The 17,659-nt window shown below is 38.8% G+C and overlaps 2 protein-coding genes across 13 annotated transcripts in view; both read right to left on the bottom strand.

The window, feature by feature from the left end:
• The window catches only part of LOC132486668 (zinc finger protein 14-like), a 33,595-nt gene extending 18,403 nt beyond the window's left edge, over nucleotides 1-15,192 (bottom strand). For 4 of the 5 annotated variants that reach the window (XM_060094206.1, XM_060094208.1, XM_060094204.1 and 1 more), the window contains exon 1: nucleotides 11,124-11,421. The gene's annotated coding sequence lies outside the window, so the exon portion shown is untranslated. Of the gene's footprint in view, nucleotides 1-11,123; nucleotides 11,422-15,112 lie in introns of those variants that run through there. The other variant, XM_060094205.1, reaches the window with a different exon arrangement.
• LOC132486667 (zinc finger protein 177-like) overlaps nucleotides 13,219-17,659 on the bottom strand; it is a 34,061-nt gene continuing 29,620 nt past the window's right edge. For all 8 annotated transcript variants that reach the window (XM_060094195.1, XM_060094193.1, XM_060094198.1 and 5 more), the window contains 4 exons: nucleotides 16,938-17,064; nucleotides 16,409-16,501; nucleotides 15,811-15,893; nucleotides 13,219-15,277 (listed from right to left, as the gene is read on the bottom strand). In XM_060094195.1, coding sequence (XP_059950178.1) covers nucleotides 14,168-15,277; nucleotides 15,811-15,893; nucleotides 16,409-16,501; nucleotides 16,938-17,064 — 1,413 coding nt within the window. In that variant the 3' untranslated portion in view covers nucleotides 13,219-14,167. The remainder of the gene's footprint in view (nucleotides 15,278-15,810; nucleotides 15,894-16,408; nucleotides 16,502-16,937; nucleotides 17,065-17,659) is intronic.

Consider the following 17,659-nt stretch of genomic DNA (forward strand, 5'->3'; position numbering starts at 1 on the left):
GTTTAAGTAATATTTTAATATATATGGGATAAAATAAAATATATTCATATAAATAATCTTCATTTTTGTTTATTGTGGGTACTGAAAACATTTTCATTATATATGTGATCTATACATTATACTTATATTGGAAAAGCACTGGTGTAGGCTGCTGCTGGGCTTATGAAGGGAAAAAATAAAACATTCTATTCGGTCAACATCCTTGAGCTTCTCTTCATGGATGTTGGAGAAGTTTGAAGCCCTAGGCCTCCTTTAGTTCTTATCACTGGATTATTCCTTTCTTTCAATGACCTTGTGCTAGGCAATCAGTTGAGAGCAGTAACATATACAGAAAATATTCTAGGCATTAAATATCCACCATTCTTATTAGGGAAGATAGACAATAAACTAATAATTGATATATCAATTCATTAGTAACATGGGAAAACAATCACGCAGGTAAAAAAAAAAAAAGGATATCCTACACACGCACGCACACACACACACCCACACACCCCACATATATTGTTAGTTCCTGGGCCAGATAAAGAAAGAAAGGGGAAATCATTAGGTCTTCCACACTTGGTCCAAAAAGATTAGAAAAAAATTTATCAAACTTTTTACAAAAGAATTCAGAATACATGAAAGTACTGGGAAGCCTCCATGGGTCTCCATTTGGAAACACTCAAATCAAACAGGTCTGTACTCTCTCCTTGCCTTGGACAAGGAGCAAGGCCCTGTCATACTTAGCCCAACATTTGTCTATTTTGTGAATCTTTTCAGATAATCACCTTTTCATATTATTTTTCAGTTCCTTTTTTATGGAACTGAAAAATCTGCTTTTATGTTTATTTACTTCTTCCACAGACTTTCTTCATGCTTCTTGTCTTTTAACATTCTGTATTTAAAAGTTAACTTCTTTTTGTTAAATATCAGTAACGTTTAATATATCAAACACAGACCACCAGGCCAAATGCTGGTCTACAAAATGGTATATGAATGATGACAATGAAAGTTCCACAGTTCATTACCTATGAACCATATTCATCCTCACTGTCCCCACAGTCCTTACTCTTCAGTAGAGAAGACTAAAACCCATACATACATGAGGTCAAAAAAAATCATGTGTCTAAACTCCCTTATAACTGTACTTACTACTAGGGGTCTCAAACCAGGAGTCCTGAGGCTGAGTAAGTTTAGTGAGGCAGTACCTGCTAAAATGTTTTATTTTTCTGTTATTTTGTAGTTGGATATAATTAATGTCTAATGAAATACACAGTTCTTAAGTATTTAGTGGATGAATTTTGATAATTGCATGTACTTGTATAATCACCAGCCTAAACAAGAAACAGAACACATTTATTTCCCTGGAAAACCTTCTTGTCCCTTTCCATCCATTCCTTACTTCTTGCGCTCAGACAAGCACTTTCTGATTTCACTGTTACTAGATACATTATGCTATATATGTATATTAGGCAATTAATACAGCATTTTCAAATGTGGGTCCTGATTTTTCGTGTACTGTTTAGTGAAACTATGGGCAAAATACATTAAAATCTCCCACTAGAATTTTGCAATTGTTTATTTCTTCTTCCACTTCTTTTAAGTAATGCTTTATATATTTGCAACAATATTATTGAGTGGATACACATTTGATTTTTTATATTTTTGGAGAAACAGATTTGTTTATCATGACCTCTGTATCTGTAGTAATGCTTCTTGACAACGTTGTCTGACATAAGGATCAGCTTTTTGGGGGAGAGTTTCTTTTTTTGGCATATCATTGGTAGCACTGTATCTGTTTTGGAAAGAGTGGTACGGTGTCTGGCACACCAGAGGCACCCCCTGACTGGTGACTGACAGAGTGGAGCTCCTTCACATCACTCTTCAAGTACACCTAGATTATACCTAAATAACTGTTCATAATACAACATATATCTGTTTTCATAAATGTATTTGATTACTCTAAGAATGTAAGGGTGGGAGGAACACCATCTTCTTTCAAGCACTCACATCAGCATCGGCTTATCTGCACACCTGTCACTTGTTTCCCACAGCCTCCTTATATGGACACTTAGTGCTCTAGGTCCTGCACTGGCAGTGGCACCCCAATTCCCTCTCCACATCTACATACCGGTCATGGCTTGCCTGCATACCAGAGGGGAGCTTCATCCTTGCCCAGTGACTGTTAACTAGTTCTGGCCCTGGCAACCTAGCAAATTTCCTCACATTCAATGGTACCTTCTCTAACAAGGTCTGAAATCAATCTTGGGGAGAGGGCCCCACTGTAAGTTTGGCCTTCCTTAGGTACTCTCCATGAACTCTAGGATATATGACAGAATTCTCTTTACAATTTTATACTATACTTCTCCTGTTGAAATCAAAGTATGATTTCTGTCTCTTCATTTCATGCAAACTTATACACAATAGTGAAGATAGGTGATCCCTGGAGACAAAGTAGTAAAGATGACATTTTGGGATATGTTTGGTCAAACCTTTGGACTCAAGCATAGAGCTAAAAGCCTTGCCAATGGGAAAGACATTCACAGAATTACAACTGTCAAGCAATCACCTATGATGATTATGGTACAGTTCTTGCCTTGGGAGACCAGGTGAATGCTACACTTAACGGTACAACAATAATGGTGATTATAATGGTTATGGTGAGAGATGGATTCTTTTGAGTGTAGTTGCCCAGACACCGACAAGCTCAGATCTACTATCTCAAGTCAAAGTCTGAAACCAGAGAGATTCCATGACAGGTTAAAAACTCATTTCATGTGGTCACATGGGGAAGATATTGCTAAAAATCAAATGCAGAGTTCAAGTATTCAACCATACTTAAAGTCAGTCTCACATGCTTTTTCATGTGAAAATGAGGCACTGATCAGGGAAGAATGAGACAGGAAACTTGAAATGGGGACATCTACGGGGACCCTGATGACACTCACAATACTGAACCCCCAAGACACTCTGAGCCTCCCTTATCAGGGAAGTAGCTTGCTCTTAGGTTTCTGAAGATACTAGCTTTCCTCTGCTTGACAAATGTGTGATAATCTCACTTAGAGCAGATGCCTTGGAAGGCATGCTCATTCTCGAGACCCACAATTACCTGCCGTTGCCTCTGGACACACAACTAGTGCAAAATCCAAGGGGACAGGACAGTATGCAACATAAGGTAGGAGAAAACAGCTTACATACAAAGTAAGCCCAACTCTGCAGATGTGTATCAAAAGAGTTTGGTGAACATGTAAACTCCTAGGAGCTCCTAAGGGATTAAGCTCAGGCAGTTCCAGTGAGTGCAAGTAAATTGTATGATAGGCTGCCAAGGCTCTTTCAACACCTAAGTACAGTTGCACTACCTCCTCTTCCTCAGTCCATGTCTATGGCTTCCTGTGGTATTCCTTACACCCAGCTGGCTGAGACAAAACCTGGTTTATAGATGGGTCTGCATAGTAAGCTAGTTACACCTGGAAGTTTAGAGCTGAAGCTCTATATCCTTACTGAAGGGTTGACCCTGAAAGGCAGCAGTAATTAAAAATCTTCCCAGTGGCAGAAATTCAAGCAGTATATTTGGCTGTCGCTAGGTCTGGAGTGAAAAACAGCCATATGTATGGATACACATCGCTTCACAAACAGTTGTCAATCATTTGACTGGAGAGTCAAAGATGTGAATGGAACAAGATTGGAAGGTTGCTGACAAGAAAAGTAGTCTGGGAAAAGGTATATGAAAGGATGTCTCTGAATGCACATAAACTGTAAAGTTATTTGTGCCCTATATGAATGTCCACCAAGAGCAATCCACTACAAATAAGACTATTAATAATCAGGTGGACAAAATGATGCAGTCCATAGATGTCAATTACTTTTCCCAGACAAAACAGTGTTTCCTCAATGGGCCCATGAACCAAATGGCCATGCTAAAGGGGATAAAGCCTATCTGTGGGCTCAACAATATGGACTTCCCTTCTCCATGGATGACCCAGCTAACACTACTGTTGTGTGCCTGGGAATGAACATTTGGGTCACTCCACCAGGTACATAAGCCAGACCAGGTGAGGATCTCATTGAGGGCAAGGGAAATGTGAAACTGATTGTTGAAGAAGTAACCCATGGATGTCAACCACAACCTCAAGACCAATTAGAGAAACAAGAATGGTAGTAGTTTTGCACGTTTTCTCTTTGCTTATTATATGTATGCATTTATATAATGCATATGTTTATTTATATAAACTAACAATTCATTTCTATCTCCTCCCCATTTTAATTTTATACATAAGGTGTTAAAGGTTAACATTACCATTTAGTCTTTAGGAAACTATATCTGCAAGTCTGTGAACAAATGGGAGGAATTCAGCTTTCTTCACTATGTCTTAATCATTCAAGCACTGACTATAATATATCCTCTAGTAAATCAACAGATGAAGGAATAACTTCATCAAGTAATTAAAATTCTCAATTTTACCTTCTATAAAACTCTCAAATCATTTATTTCCTTTTCCATAATAATAATCCAATTGTAATTTACCACCATCGTGTTTTAAAGCTTATTTATCATAAGCTTCTAGGTTGACTCCATGCATTCACTCTCACACTTTCTGAAGACCATTCTCAAACTAGGAGTTGTAAGTAGATTCAAATTACTCCTTTGATTAAAATATTTCCTAAGTTTCCCATGGCCTTAGAATATAATTCAGAGTAAGTAATTCCCTTGGCCCTATCCCCCACTCTCCAATATACCTCCCAACACTCTCTGGTTCTGCTCTGCTTCAGACAACCCTCTTTCCTCACCTTAGGAAATACACTGAATTCGCAACTTCTCTGGAATTTTGTTCATGAAGTTCCCTTCATCTGAAATGTTCTCATTCATTCTACACCTCCTCACCTTAGCTCAACAACCTGATTAGCTAAGTCATATCCATGCGTTCATTCTCAACTTAAATATCAACACCTCCCAATATATCTATCTTCTCCCCTCATATTAAGCCATTATTATGTCCAGATAACAAACTTGCCAACAATCACTTAAAACGTCTTCCTAAATAAACTGTAAACCCCATAGAAGCAATACTATCCTTATTTCGATCTCGACTGTTTCCCCATTTCTCAAAGACAGCCTAGCTCATTAGGGGGACTGTCAGAATTGCCAATCCCCACACAAATGCTACAGCATAGATGTGCACAAATTGAAGTAAAACAAACAAAAAATTACAACACAAAATGAAATAGGAATCATATAAAATGCATGTGCACAGTACGAATCAAAACACTGTACTTCTGAAAACGTATTTGAGTACTCTTAGGAAGGAAGTGGACTGGATATCGACTTTTTTTTCCCCTCATCTCGCAGCTTGTGGGATCTTGGTTTCCTTGACCAGGGATTGAACCCAGGCCCCCAGCAGTGGAAGCACGGAGTCCTAACTGTTGGACCACCAGGGAATTCCCTGGATATCATTTTTGAAAACAAGTGCCTTGAAGTCAAAACTAAAATGTGTTCCTTATGTTTCTCCAGAATAATTTTAATCCTATTTTAATGTTGATTTGGAAACTACCAAATGGCACAAGATTTATGGAAGGGATTTAGATACCCAGAAAAATTAACCGTGTTTTGGCCCTTTGACCTAGAAACCCAACTTTAAAATCTAGTCCTGAAGATGCACCTCTACAAACGTGAAACAACATACACAGAGGATCTGTTAGTAGTGCTAAACCACAGATGCCAGAATAATTGATAAAGGTTGTTAGAAAACAAGATATTCTGAGTGTCAAAATATTACCCCACATATTGCTTTCTTATTCAAGAAGAAAAGTAGTTTACCTTTAAAATACAGGTCTCTGGTGATCATTACCTTAAGTAATCAAATGTAGCATCACTAACAGAAGAATGATATAAATCTAGGTTTTCCTGATCAAATACAACAAGATATACAACATCATCTATGATATATTTTGTAAATGATCTTTTGAAGCCTGCAGACCAAAAAGTAAGTGACAAACTATGACTCACAGGCCTTTTTTTGTGAATAAAGTTTTATGGAGAAACAGCCATATACACTTGTTTACTGAGATCTATGGCTACTTCCCCACGACAAAAGTAGAATGGACTAATTCGAGACCTTGTGGCCTGGAAAGCATAAAGTACTTCCTATCTGTCCCTTTTCTTTTCTTTTTTTGTTTTTTGGCCACGCCCTGCAGCATGTGGGATCTTAGTTCCCCTACCAGGGATCAAACCTGCGCCCCCTGCATTGGAAGTGCAGAGTCTTAACCACTGGACCACCGGGAAGGTCCCCTGTCCCTTTTCAGACAGTGTGTGCTAGCTGTTGTTCTGGATCCAATTACCAGTTGATAGAAATACAAGAAACAGAATAAACATTTAAACACACCATGAAAATAAAATCAGAAATATCAATATGCTCAAATAAACAAGCTAACTTTACACGTCAAGAAACTAGAAAAGGAAGGACAAACAAAGCCCAAAGGTAGTAGAAGGAATGAAATAATAAAGATCAGAATGGAACTCAAAGAAATAGAGAATAAAAATAAAATAGAAAACATCAATAAAACTGAGAAGTTTGAAAAGATAAACAAAATAAGACAAACCTTTAGCTAACTCACCAAGAAAAAAAAAGAGGGCTCAAAATTAAATATGAAAAAGATACTACAACTGATACCACAGAAATACAAAGGATCATGAGAGACTGCTGTGAACAACTGTACACCAAAAAACTGGACAACCTAAGAAATGGATAAATTCCTAGAAACATACAACCTACCAAGAGTGAATCATGAAGAGACAGAAAATCTGAACAGACTGATTACATGTAAGGAGATCAATCAGTAGTAAAAAACCTCCCAATAAACCGAAGTCCAGGATCATAAGGCTTCACTGGTGAATTGCACCAAACATTTAAAGAGAATGAATATCAATCCTTCTCAAAATCTTCCCAAAAAAACAGGAAGGAGGGAGTACTTCCAAACTCACTTTATAAGACCAGTGTTATCCTTATACTATAACCAGACAAGAACATTACAAGAAAAGAAAATTACAGGCCACTATCCCTGAAGAACACAGATTCAAAAATCCTCAAAATATTAGCAAACCCAAATCAATAATACATTAAGAGGATCATACACCACGATGAAGTGGGATATATCCAGAGATGCAGGATGGTTCCATATCTGCAAATCAATCAATATGATACACATTAACAGAATGAAGGACAAAAATTGGGGACTTCCCTGGTGGCACAGTGGTTAAGAATCCACCTTCCAATGCAGGGGACATGGGTTCGATCCCTGGTCGGGGAACTAGATCCCACATGCATGCCACAACTAAGAGTTCACATGCCACAACTAAGGAGCCCACCGGCCGCAACTAAGGAGCACACATGCCACAACTAAGGAGCCAGTGAGCCGCAACTAAGAAGCACACGTGCAGCAACTAAGGAGCACATGTGCTGCAACTAAGGAGCCTGTCTGCCACAACAAAGACCCGGTACAACCAAAAAAAAAAAAATTAAAAAGTTTAAAAAAAGGGACAAAAATCATATCATAATCTCAACAGAGGCAGAAAAAAGCATTTGACAAAATTTAATATCCATTCATGATTAAAAACTCAACAAAGCAGGTATGGAGGGAATGCTCCTCCATAATAAGGACATATATCACAAGTCCACAGCTAACATCATATTCAACAGTGTAAACCTGAAAGCTTCTCTAAAGTCAGGAAAAAGACAGGGATACCCATTCTCACCACTTTTATTCAACATAGCATTGGAAGTCCAGCCAAAGCAATTAGGCAAGAAAAAGAAAGAAAAGGCATCTAAATTAGAAAGGAAGAAGTAAAAGTGTCACTCTTTGCAGACGACATGATATTATATATAGAAAACCCAAAAGGCTCCACCAAAAAACTGTTAAAACTAATAAGTGAATTCAGTAAAGTTGTAGTATGCAAAATCAATATACAGAAATCAACTGCGTGGCAGGGGGATAAATTAGGAGTTTGGGATTAACAAATACACAGTACTACATATAAAGTAGATAATCAACAAGGACCTACTGTAGAGCACAGGGAACTCTACTCAATATGTAATAACCTATATGAGAAAAGAATCTAAAAGAAGAGGGGATATATGTATATGTATAACTGATTCACTTTGCTGTACACCTGAAACTAACAGAACATTGTAAGTCAACTAGACTCCAATATAAAATAAAAACTAAATTAAATTGAAAAAACAAGAAATTATGCTAATAAAGGAAGCAAGAATTTATAAAAATATCAATTGGGTTTCTATACACTAATAACAAACTACTAGAAAGAGAAATTAAGAAAACAATCCCATTTACAATTGCATCAGAAAGAGTAAAACACCTAGGAATAAATTTAACCAAGGACGTGAAAGACCTGTACACTGAAAGGTATGAGATGAAAGAAATGGAGAAGACAGAAATAAAAGGAAAGATATTCTGTGGCTCATGGATTGGAAGAATCATTGTTAAAATGTCCCCTGTACCAAAGCAATATAAAGATTCAATGCAATTCTTACCAAAATTCCAATGGCGTTTTTCACAGAAATAGAACACACAATCCTAAAATGTGTATGGAACCACAAAAGGCTCTGAATAACCAAAGTGATCTTGAGAAAAAAGAACAAAGCTAAGGCATCATGCTGCCCAATTTAAACTGTATTATAATGCTATAGTTATCAAAATAGTATGGTACTGGAACAGAAACAGACACAGAGATCAATGGAACAGAATACAGAGTCCAGAAATTCAAAACCACACAACTACAATTAATTTATGACAAAAAAGCCAAGAATATATGATGGAAAAGGGACGGTCTCTTCAACATGTAATGTTGGGAAAACTGGACAGCCACATGCAAAGGAATGAAACTGGACTACTCTCTTACACCATACACAAAAATTAACTCAAAATGGATTAAAAACTTGAATGTAAGACCTAAAACCATAAAACTCCTCGAACAGAACATAAGCAGTAAGCCCCTTGGCATTGGTCTTGGAGATGATTTTCTGTATTTGACAACAAAGGCAAAAATAGCAAAAGCAAAAACAAAGGCACCAAATGCAAAAATAAACAAGTGGAACTATGTGAAAGTAAAAAACTTCCTGCACGGCAAAGGAAACCATCAACAAAATGAAAAGACAATCTACAGAATGGGAGAAAAATTTTGCAAATCATGTATCTACTAAGGGGTTAATATCCAAAATATATGAACTCATACAACTCAACAGGAAAAGACAAATAATGCAATTTAAAAATGGGCAGAGGATCTGAATAGATGTTTTTTTCAAAGAAGAGATATAGATGGCCAAAAGGTATGTGAAAAGGTGCTCAACATTACTATTAAGGGAAATGCAATCAATGCAATGAGATAGCACATCTCTCAGAATGGTTATTATCAAAAAGACAACAAATAACAAGTGTTCGTGAGGATGTGGAGAAAAGGGAACCCTTGTGCACTGCTGGTGGGAATGTAAATTGGGGCTGCCACTAGGGAAAACAGTATGGAGGTTCCTCAAAAAATTAAAAATAGAACTATGATATGACACAGCAATATCACTTCTGGGTATTTATGTGAAGAAAACAAAGACACTAACTCAAAAGATACATGTATCTCCATGTTCACTGCAATGTTATTTACAATAGCCAAGACATGGAAGCAACCTAAGTGTCAATCTATAAATAAAGAAAGAAAACATAGTGTGTTTGCATGCACACACACACATATACATACCCAACACACACACACAATGGGATAAAAAAAGAAGGAAATCTTGCTGTTTGCAACAACATGGATGGACCTTGAGGTCGCTATGCTAAATGAAGTCAGAGAAAGACAAATACCATATAATCATATGACCTCACTTATATGTAGAACCTTAAAAAAACAAACTAGAATGCATGGATAGACAGATCTATGGTTGCCAGAGGAGGGGAGAGTGGGATGGGATAAATGGGTAAAGGTGGTCAAAAGGTACTAACTTCTAGTTATAAAATAAATAAGCCCTGAGTACATGCAATATACAATATGGTGACTATGGGTAATGATATTGTACTGTATATTTGAAAGTTGCTTAGAGAGCAGATCTTCAAAGTTCTCATCACACAGACACACAAATCTGTAACTATGGGTGGCGATGGATGTTAACTAGACTTAATTCGGAATAGATATAGAAACATTGAATCATTATGTTGTACACTTGCAACTAATATATGTTAATTATATCTCAACTTTAAAAAACTTCAAAGCGTGTGACTTTTTAAAACGTGTTACTTTTCAAAAAATCAATATAATGGAGAAATAACAGCCAACGCTCTAGGTTAAAGGAGACTAAAAGACACAAAAAAAAATTGCCGTATATAAACCCTGATTGCATCTCAGATCCAAAGACACTCAGAAGTGTATTTCAGAACAATGTGGAGGATTTTAGTTTTCAGAGTAGATAGGTGACATTATTACTTTAAATTTTCTTGGGGTAAATAATAGTACTGTGGTTTAATTAGCACAATGTCCTTATCTTTAGGAGATGCATTACCAAGTATTTAAAGGTCAAGTATTAATACATGGCTGCAATTTATTTTCAGCTTACTCCCTCGAATAGCTCACCAAAAAACGTATTCATCTAGAGAAAGAGAGCAAACATGCAAAATGCCCAAAATGGGTGACTCTACTTCAACGGACATTAATTGTACCGAAGCTTCACATTTTATTTAGGTTTACGACTTTTCAAACGAAAAATGTGGGGAAACAGTACTTAGACCAAACATCCTGTTAATCAGAAGTTCAACTATCCTAGATATAGGGCAAAAGAGGCTCCATCCGTTTTTCTTGGAATACCATGTTTTGAAGTTTTGTGGGGAGGTACAGGTTTAGGAAGTTCAGATGAAGAGATAAGGGAGCATCCTTGTTTCTCTTTTGTAGAAAGAGTTGTGGCCTATATAAACTTATATTTCTATACAAAAAAACGCACCCCATAGACATCCATGAAAGTACATTTCTACCTGAACGTAATGCGCCAAAAATAAAGAACGCGCAAAGATAACACCAAATTCTCAAACGAAACTCGAGGACACGGGGTTGGAGTCAACGGACCCTAAAGGCGGAAATTCTTTACCTCTCGAAGAAAAATCACGAAGGCTGCTCTGGAGGCTTTTGAAGAGGGGTGCACAGGATGAAACCTAAACGACCCCGCGGAAGCGCCCTTAGGATATTTCGCCGGGGCGGCCTCTGGACCTGGCCGTTCCGGGAGGCCCCGAGGCCGCGGCGGAAGTGAGCGGCGTAGGCCTCTCTAAGCAGACCCCAGGGCGGCCCGGGACAAACTCGTTCTAATTCCGCCTTCCACTTGCTTCCCTCTCCTACGCGCCGGCCTACCGGACGCCGGATTGAGCCGAACAACAACCAACCGGAAACGGCTCAAGAAACACCCGGCCCGCAGCGGAAGAGACTGCGACGAATGAAGTTCAACACTTCCGCTTCCGGCTCGAGCGGGGTCGGAAGAGGCGGGGTTTCCGCGATGGCGTCGAAGGCCACGTTCGATCCCTTCAGGTGGAGAAATTCTAGTTTTCTCTGGCGTGGGTACAGATGGGTTCCGGGTGGGCTAGGTGCGGGGGCTGGGGACAGAATGAGCCCCAAAGACAAGGCTGAGGCTGGAACCAGTCCTTAGGTGGGGCTGCTGGTGGGGGGCGCGGTCTGTTTCTGAGGAGGGGTTGGAGGTGGAATACGTCTTGTGCGTATTTAGATCGCTGAATACTGGCGCCAGAAGGGCGTGGCTGCGGGCAGGGACCCACCCCAAGCAAGCACATCAAAAGGTCTTCTACGTGCCTCTCCCCTCGTTCCTAGAGCCCTAACAGTGATTTTCCCATATCGATAATCCTGCCGATCCATGAAGTAGTCTATCTCCTCCGGTCAATCCCACAAGGCAGGACACAGTGCTAAACTCTAATGCTGTCCCCTGCATCTGGGGGTTTTTCATTGTTGTTGTTAAATCAGTAAGCAATCGAAGACAGCATTACGTTTGCTAGACCTCAAAACTACTTGGCACGTAAGATTTAAAGTTTACCCTTTCTTTTGGTAGGAGGTGGGGGGATTGCTTGTAGCTTCGTAAAGCCCCAACCTTTATACTTAATTTTTTTCTTTTGGTCTCTCGTGTTTCCCTGTTTTTTCTTTATTTCTTTATTTTTCTTTAGATATTTACCTGCTAAGCTCCTGGTGGTCCCGAGTGACCCCTGCTGTGAGCAGTGGCCTCCCTTTCTAGACTGTCCCTATCAACCTCAGAGGGACTAGAGTCTATATCCAAGGTGGGGGAATCCTTATTTTGTAACAATTTGGTTTTCAGGAGGATGCTCTTACATGTTGATAGGCAGCGGCACTCAAGAGAGCCCAAGCACACTGACCAGGAGATTTACAAACTGATTTGAGTTGAGAAACCTTCTGAGGTTTCTTGGGAGCAAGAACAAAATGTTCCTTCCCCTTTTCCTTTTTCATTAAACATTGAGCCACCAGCCTCTATGGATGAGATCCCTCATATCCCACTAGGCTGGGGAATAAATCACTACAGAAGCAAAGCAAGGAGCAACAGAGAGATAGGTGAGGGCTGCTGGTATCTTTGGTGGGGACAGCCACTGGGGAACTCCTGATCTCTTTGTCTCCCACAAGGGATGTCATGGAGGAGATCTCTCTTGGTGTTGCAAGGAACATCATAATTAACATGGTTATGAAGAAAGGTAAGTTGTTTCTGGTTGTTCTTAAAAATCGGTAGGCATTAAATGTTATCCACTAGGTCAATAGCTCACATTTATATCAAGTGAATTAATGAACATTCATTATTAGGGGGAAAAGGATAAACACTATATAAGAATGAAAGGACAATTTACCAGAAACATATAAAATGACTACATTTTTATGCATCCAGTTACACTGCCTCAAAATAAAAGAGAGAATTTAAAAAACAATCTGACCACCCACAGTCATACTGGGGCATTTTAACATACCTCTCTCAATAAAGGGGAGATCATGAGATAAGGTTTGTAATGATACAGATTTTAAAAACACAGTAAGATTTATCCATCAGATATACTGAAAATCTGTTATACCCAACAAATTATAGAATACACATTGTTTTCAACTATACTTGAAGGATTCTTAAAACTTGACCATATGAGATGTATCAGTTGAGACTGAAATCCGTTGAAACAGACTTCCCACAAGAGTGTTAAACCAGTTAGTTTATTTTTTTCATGTTACAAGAAGTCCAGAAATAAGCAACCCATAGTTGCTTATACATAGCTAAATAATATGTCCTTATTATATAATCAGTAGTGTATGACTGTCATCCTATTGGTCTATTCTCTAGGAAAAAAGAAGAGATAAAACAAAGGGCAAATGGTAAAGTGAAAACGCCAGATGCGATGCTTCCATTCCCATGGAATTCTTTAGAACCCATAAGCAGTGACCTCTGCCTCCTTTCTCATTGGCCAGGACTGTGGGCTCATAGGAAGTCACAGCTGCAAGGAAAGCTGGGAGATGAATCCTTAAGAACTATCCACGCTGCTAATTTGAATACAGTTGTAGTTTTGTTACTTGAAAGAAGGAGGGGAGGAATGGATATTGGGACAGCAACTTCTTATGTCTCACACATTAGGCCATGTAGCAAGTCTCTAATAATTTTCTGTTTGAATCTATGTCTTATAGAATCTGTATCACGAAGACCATGCATTCTGTGCATAATGCAATTAATTTAGAAATCTATAACTAAAAGATAACTAAAATACGCACAGAGTCTGCACATTAAAATATATATTTCTAAATAACCTATAGTTTGGTCCAAGACATCTTGATGAGAAATGGACAATATTTAGTACTTAATTACAATAAAGACATTATATGTCAAAACTTCTGTGATGTAGATAAAGGGGAATTTAGAGTGCTGTATAATCTTTAATACTCATCAATTAATGAATTGTCACACTTTAAAGATTAAACACTCACTGATAAATACAATCACAGAACCATAACATTTATAAGGTTGGTCCCAGTATAACGTGACTTAAGAGTTGTGCCTGAAGGCTTTCTAAATTGGTCACAACAGGGTTTCTCTCCAGAGTGAGTTCTAAAATGAGTGAGATGTGAAGGACCCCTTAAGGCTAGCCTGTAGTCATTTCATTCATATAGTTTCTGCCCAGTATGTATTCGTTTGTGCATTATAAGGTTAGTGCTGGTGCTGAATGCTTTTCCACACTGAATACATTTATAGGGCTTCTCTCCTGTGTGAGTTCTCATATGTACCCTTAGGCAAGAGGAATTCCTAAAGGCCTTCCCACATTCTTTACACTCATAGGTTTTCTCTCCAGTGTGAGTTCTCCTGTGCACAATAAGATAAGAGCCTGTGCTGAAGGATTTTCCACATTGATTACACTCATAAGGTTTCTCTCCAGTGTGAGATCGTGTATGTTTCTTAAGGGATGACTGATCAATAAAGGGTTTCCCACAGTCACTGCATTCATAGGGTTTCTCTCCAGTGTGGGTTCTCATATGTTTCTGAAGGGATGAAGGAACAGTGAAAGCCTTGCCACATTCCTTACAGTCGTAGGGTTTCTCTCCAGTGTGAGTTCTTTTGTGCACATTAAGATGAGAGCTCTGGCTGAAGGATTTTCCACAATGATTACACTCGTAAGGTTTCTCTCCAGTGTGTGATCTCACATGTTTCTTAAGGGAAGACTGAAAAACAAAGGCTTTCCCACAATTGCTACATTCATAACGTTTCTCTCCAGTGTGAGGTCTCACACATATCTGAAGGGACAAGGGGCCAGTGAAAACTTTCCCATGTTCATTACATTTTGAGCTTTCCTCCACAGTACACATTTTTTTGTGGAAACTAAGGGAAGATATTTTTCCATAGTCACTGCATTCACAGAGTTTCTCTCCAGTAGGTATTTGTTCATGTACTGAAAAGGAAGAGTGTAAGTTGAAGGACATAAGATGTTGATTACACTCAGAAGATTTCTCTCCTGTGAGAGTTAAGTGTTTCCTAAGGGATGATTCTTGATTGAAAATTTTTCCACAACCATTAAATTCAGTAATTTTCTCTCCAGTGTGAGTACTCACATGACTCCTAAGAGTTGAGGGATGGCCAGAGTCTTGCCCATATTCTTTATATTTGTAGCATTTATCTCTCTTGCAATATCTTGGACAAATAAGGTGACAGTTCTTTCTGAAGAATTTTCCACAATGATTAAATTCCATTGGTTTCTCACCAGGGTGAGTTGCTGCCTACAGAATAAGGAATAAGTGGTGACTAAAGGCTTTCTCACTTTCATCACAGAGGAACTCACTCCCATGTGGATTCTGCCATATATATGAAGCATATTATTATGACTAACATTTTTACCATTTTCAGGGTGTGTGTATACCTTTTGCGCTATTCTTTCAAGTTGAAATAGCTGAATACTCTTCCCAAGACCCCATGGTATTCATTCCCATCAAAGGGCATCCTAAATATAGTTTTTCTAGTCATGTGTGAAGAATGAATGAATTATTTATTAAATACTTAATAACTGAATCACATTTAAGTAAATGTTTACTTTTTGATATTCTCTGCAAGGCAGCAAGTGTTGAGGTAGGTTTGGAGATTTCTCCAATTTTATGGGATTCATAAGGGCTTTCCTGAAGCAGCTTTCTGATGAGTGAATTCCACTTGCCTCAAGTGTCTCCCCTTGTTTGGGTGCTGCTGCTGTTTTAATTCCTTGAAATTCACAGAGTTCTCCCATTCTAAAAAACCAGGAATCATTTCTAGTGAATCTCACCATTTTTATGCCATTGGAAGTTTTTTCCCCAGGAACATTGTGTGTAAGAATTGCGTCTTTTGATTTAAGTTGAGTATCCCGGTCTGAAAGTGAATGGGGAAATTTTTTATAATTATTGGGAGAAAAAGTAGGGATGAAAGAAAAAGGAGGCAGGCACCCTATGGATTTGTTTGCAAATAATAACACTAAATATAGGAGGAAAATGTGAAAGAGAAGATGAAACCAGTGACCAGAGAAATTAATTTAGGAACTTGGCTCTGGAAAAAGATGCCAATGATAGGGACAAGCAATGGAAATGAGAGGTATTTTACTAAGGATTCTGGAGGCTTGAGACAATAAGAGAAGGTATTATCTGGAAAGCAAGTGGGGAGAACTGAACAAAAAGTATTCAAGGAAATGTGAAATTGAAAGAGTAATTAAAATAGTTTTTTCTTTGAGACCAAATGGAAGTATGAATGAATGGAGAGATGGTGAAAGAAGGAAAGCTCATGTAATGGCCTCTGCCTTCTTTCCCACAATGACTGACATTTCCAACTGTATCACCCCTCTGCAGGCTGTGGCTATTCCATACAATGACCCCTTTCTGCCTGGGGCTCACCTCTATAAGCACCCTGGAGAATTCCTCTCTGCTCTGGCCTCAGCTCTTCCTGCTCCACCTCAGTGATCAGACTGTGTTTGCAGAGATGATACCCTGCTCATGGGGAAAGACACATGATGTGGGGAGACTGTGAAGGAAACAAGAAATCTTTCCACAAAATTGATTCCAATACGTTGGTTTTAAAGGATTCTGAAGATAGGCAAGTGTAGCTTTAGGAGCAGCAAAACAATCAGATTATATAACTATTTCACAGGGCCCCAAAACAGACTCGCACATTCCTTGTTCCACATGACCTGACCCTTGAATTCCAAGCCCAAGATCTGCAAATTACCTAAATTTTTTAAGGATCGAGAAAATACAATCAGTGCATTTTCATGGGAAGCCACAAGACTGCCCCACAAGGGCAGGAACCATCCATTCTGTGTTTACCATGTACTGCCATTCTTTTCACAGTTTCTGGAACAGATATGTGATAAAGAACTATTACGTGTATGAACAAATGAATACGAAGGAATGAGGTCAACTTTACCCACTGAGGCCAGGTTCCTAAAGTTCTCCAGCATCACGTCTCTGTACAGGATTTTCTGAGCAGGGTCCAGCAGTGCCCACTCCTCCTGTGAAAAGTCCACTGCCACTTCCTCAAAGGTCACCGAGTCCTAAAACATCACACGTACACAGGTTCAGCCAAGGACCATCTCTAACTCTGAACCAGAAAGATGGCGAGTAAGGCTGACAGGACTTGGGAAGGAGACCCAATGTGTAGGAAGCTCAGACATGCTTCAGAGGTCTCTCATTATTTGACCCAAGGCTCAATTGGAACTTTCCACTTTTGTCCTCACTCCCTGGACCATATCATCCAGCAGCTTAGCAGCTTTTCTAACACAGTGGAACTGATATTTCCACAACTAGGTTGTGAGGAATCTGCCAGTCTTATTGAAGATCAAGACTGAGCATACTGCAGAATGAGAAAAATACTTAGAAAATGAATGAATGTCTTTCCTAGTGAAAAAAGTCTTTATTTTCCTTCATGGCACCCAGCAGAATATGAACTAATACTCACCCTGGAGGATTATCTAAAAAAAAAATTAACAAATGTTGAGGCCTTTCCTAAGACATCCTCTATCTCCCATTCTGAGAAGCCCAGAGAACTGGGGAAGCCTGAGGCCAGCCTGCTTGGGCTGTGAAGCTGTGGGTTATGGGCAAGAGATGTATCCTTTAGGAACAGCAATGCTTTTTTGGAAACAGTAACTT

This window comes from Mesoplodon densirostris, chromosome 3, assembly GCF_025265405.1.
Source record: "Mesoplodon densirostris isolate mMesDen1 chromosome 3, mMesDen1 primary haplotype, whole genome shotgun sequence".
Lineage (NCBI taxonomy): Eukaryota > Metazoa > Chordata > Mammalia > Artiodactyla > Ziphiidae > Mesoplodon > Mesoplodon densirostris.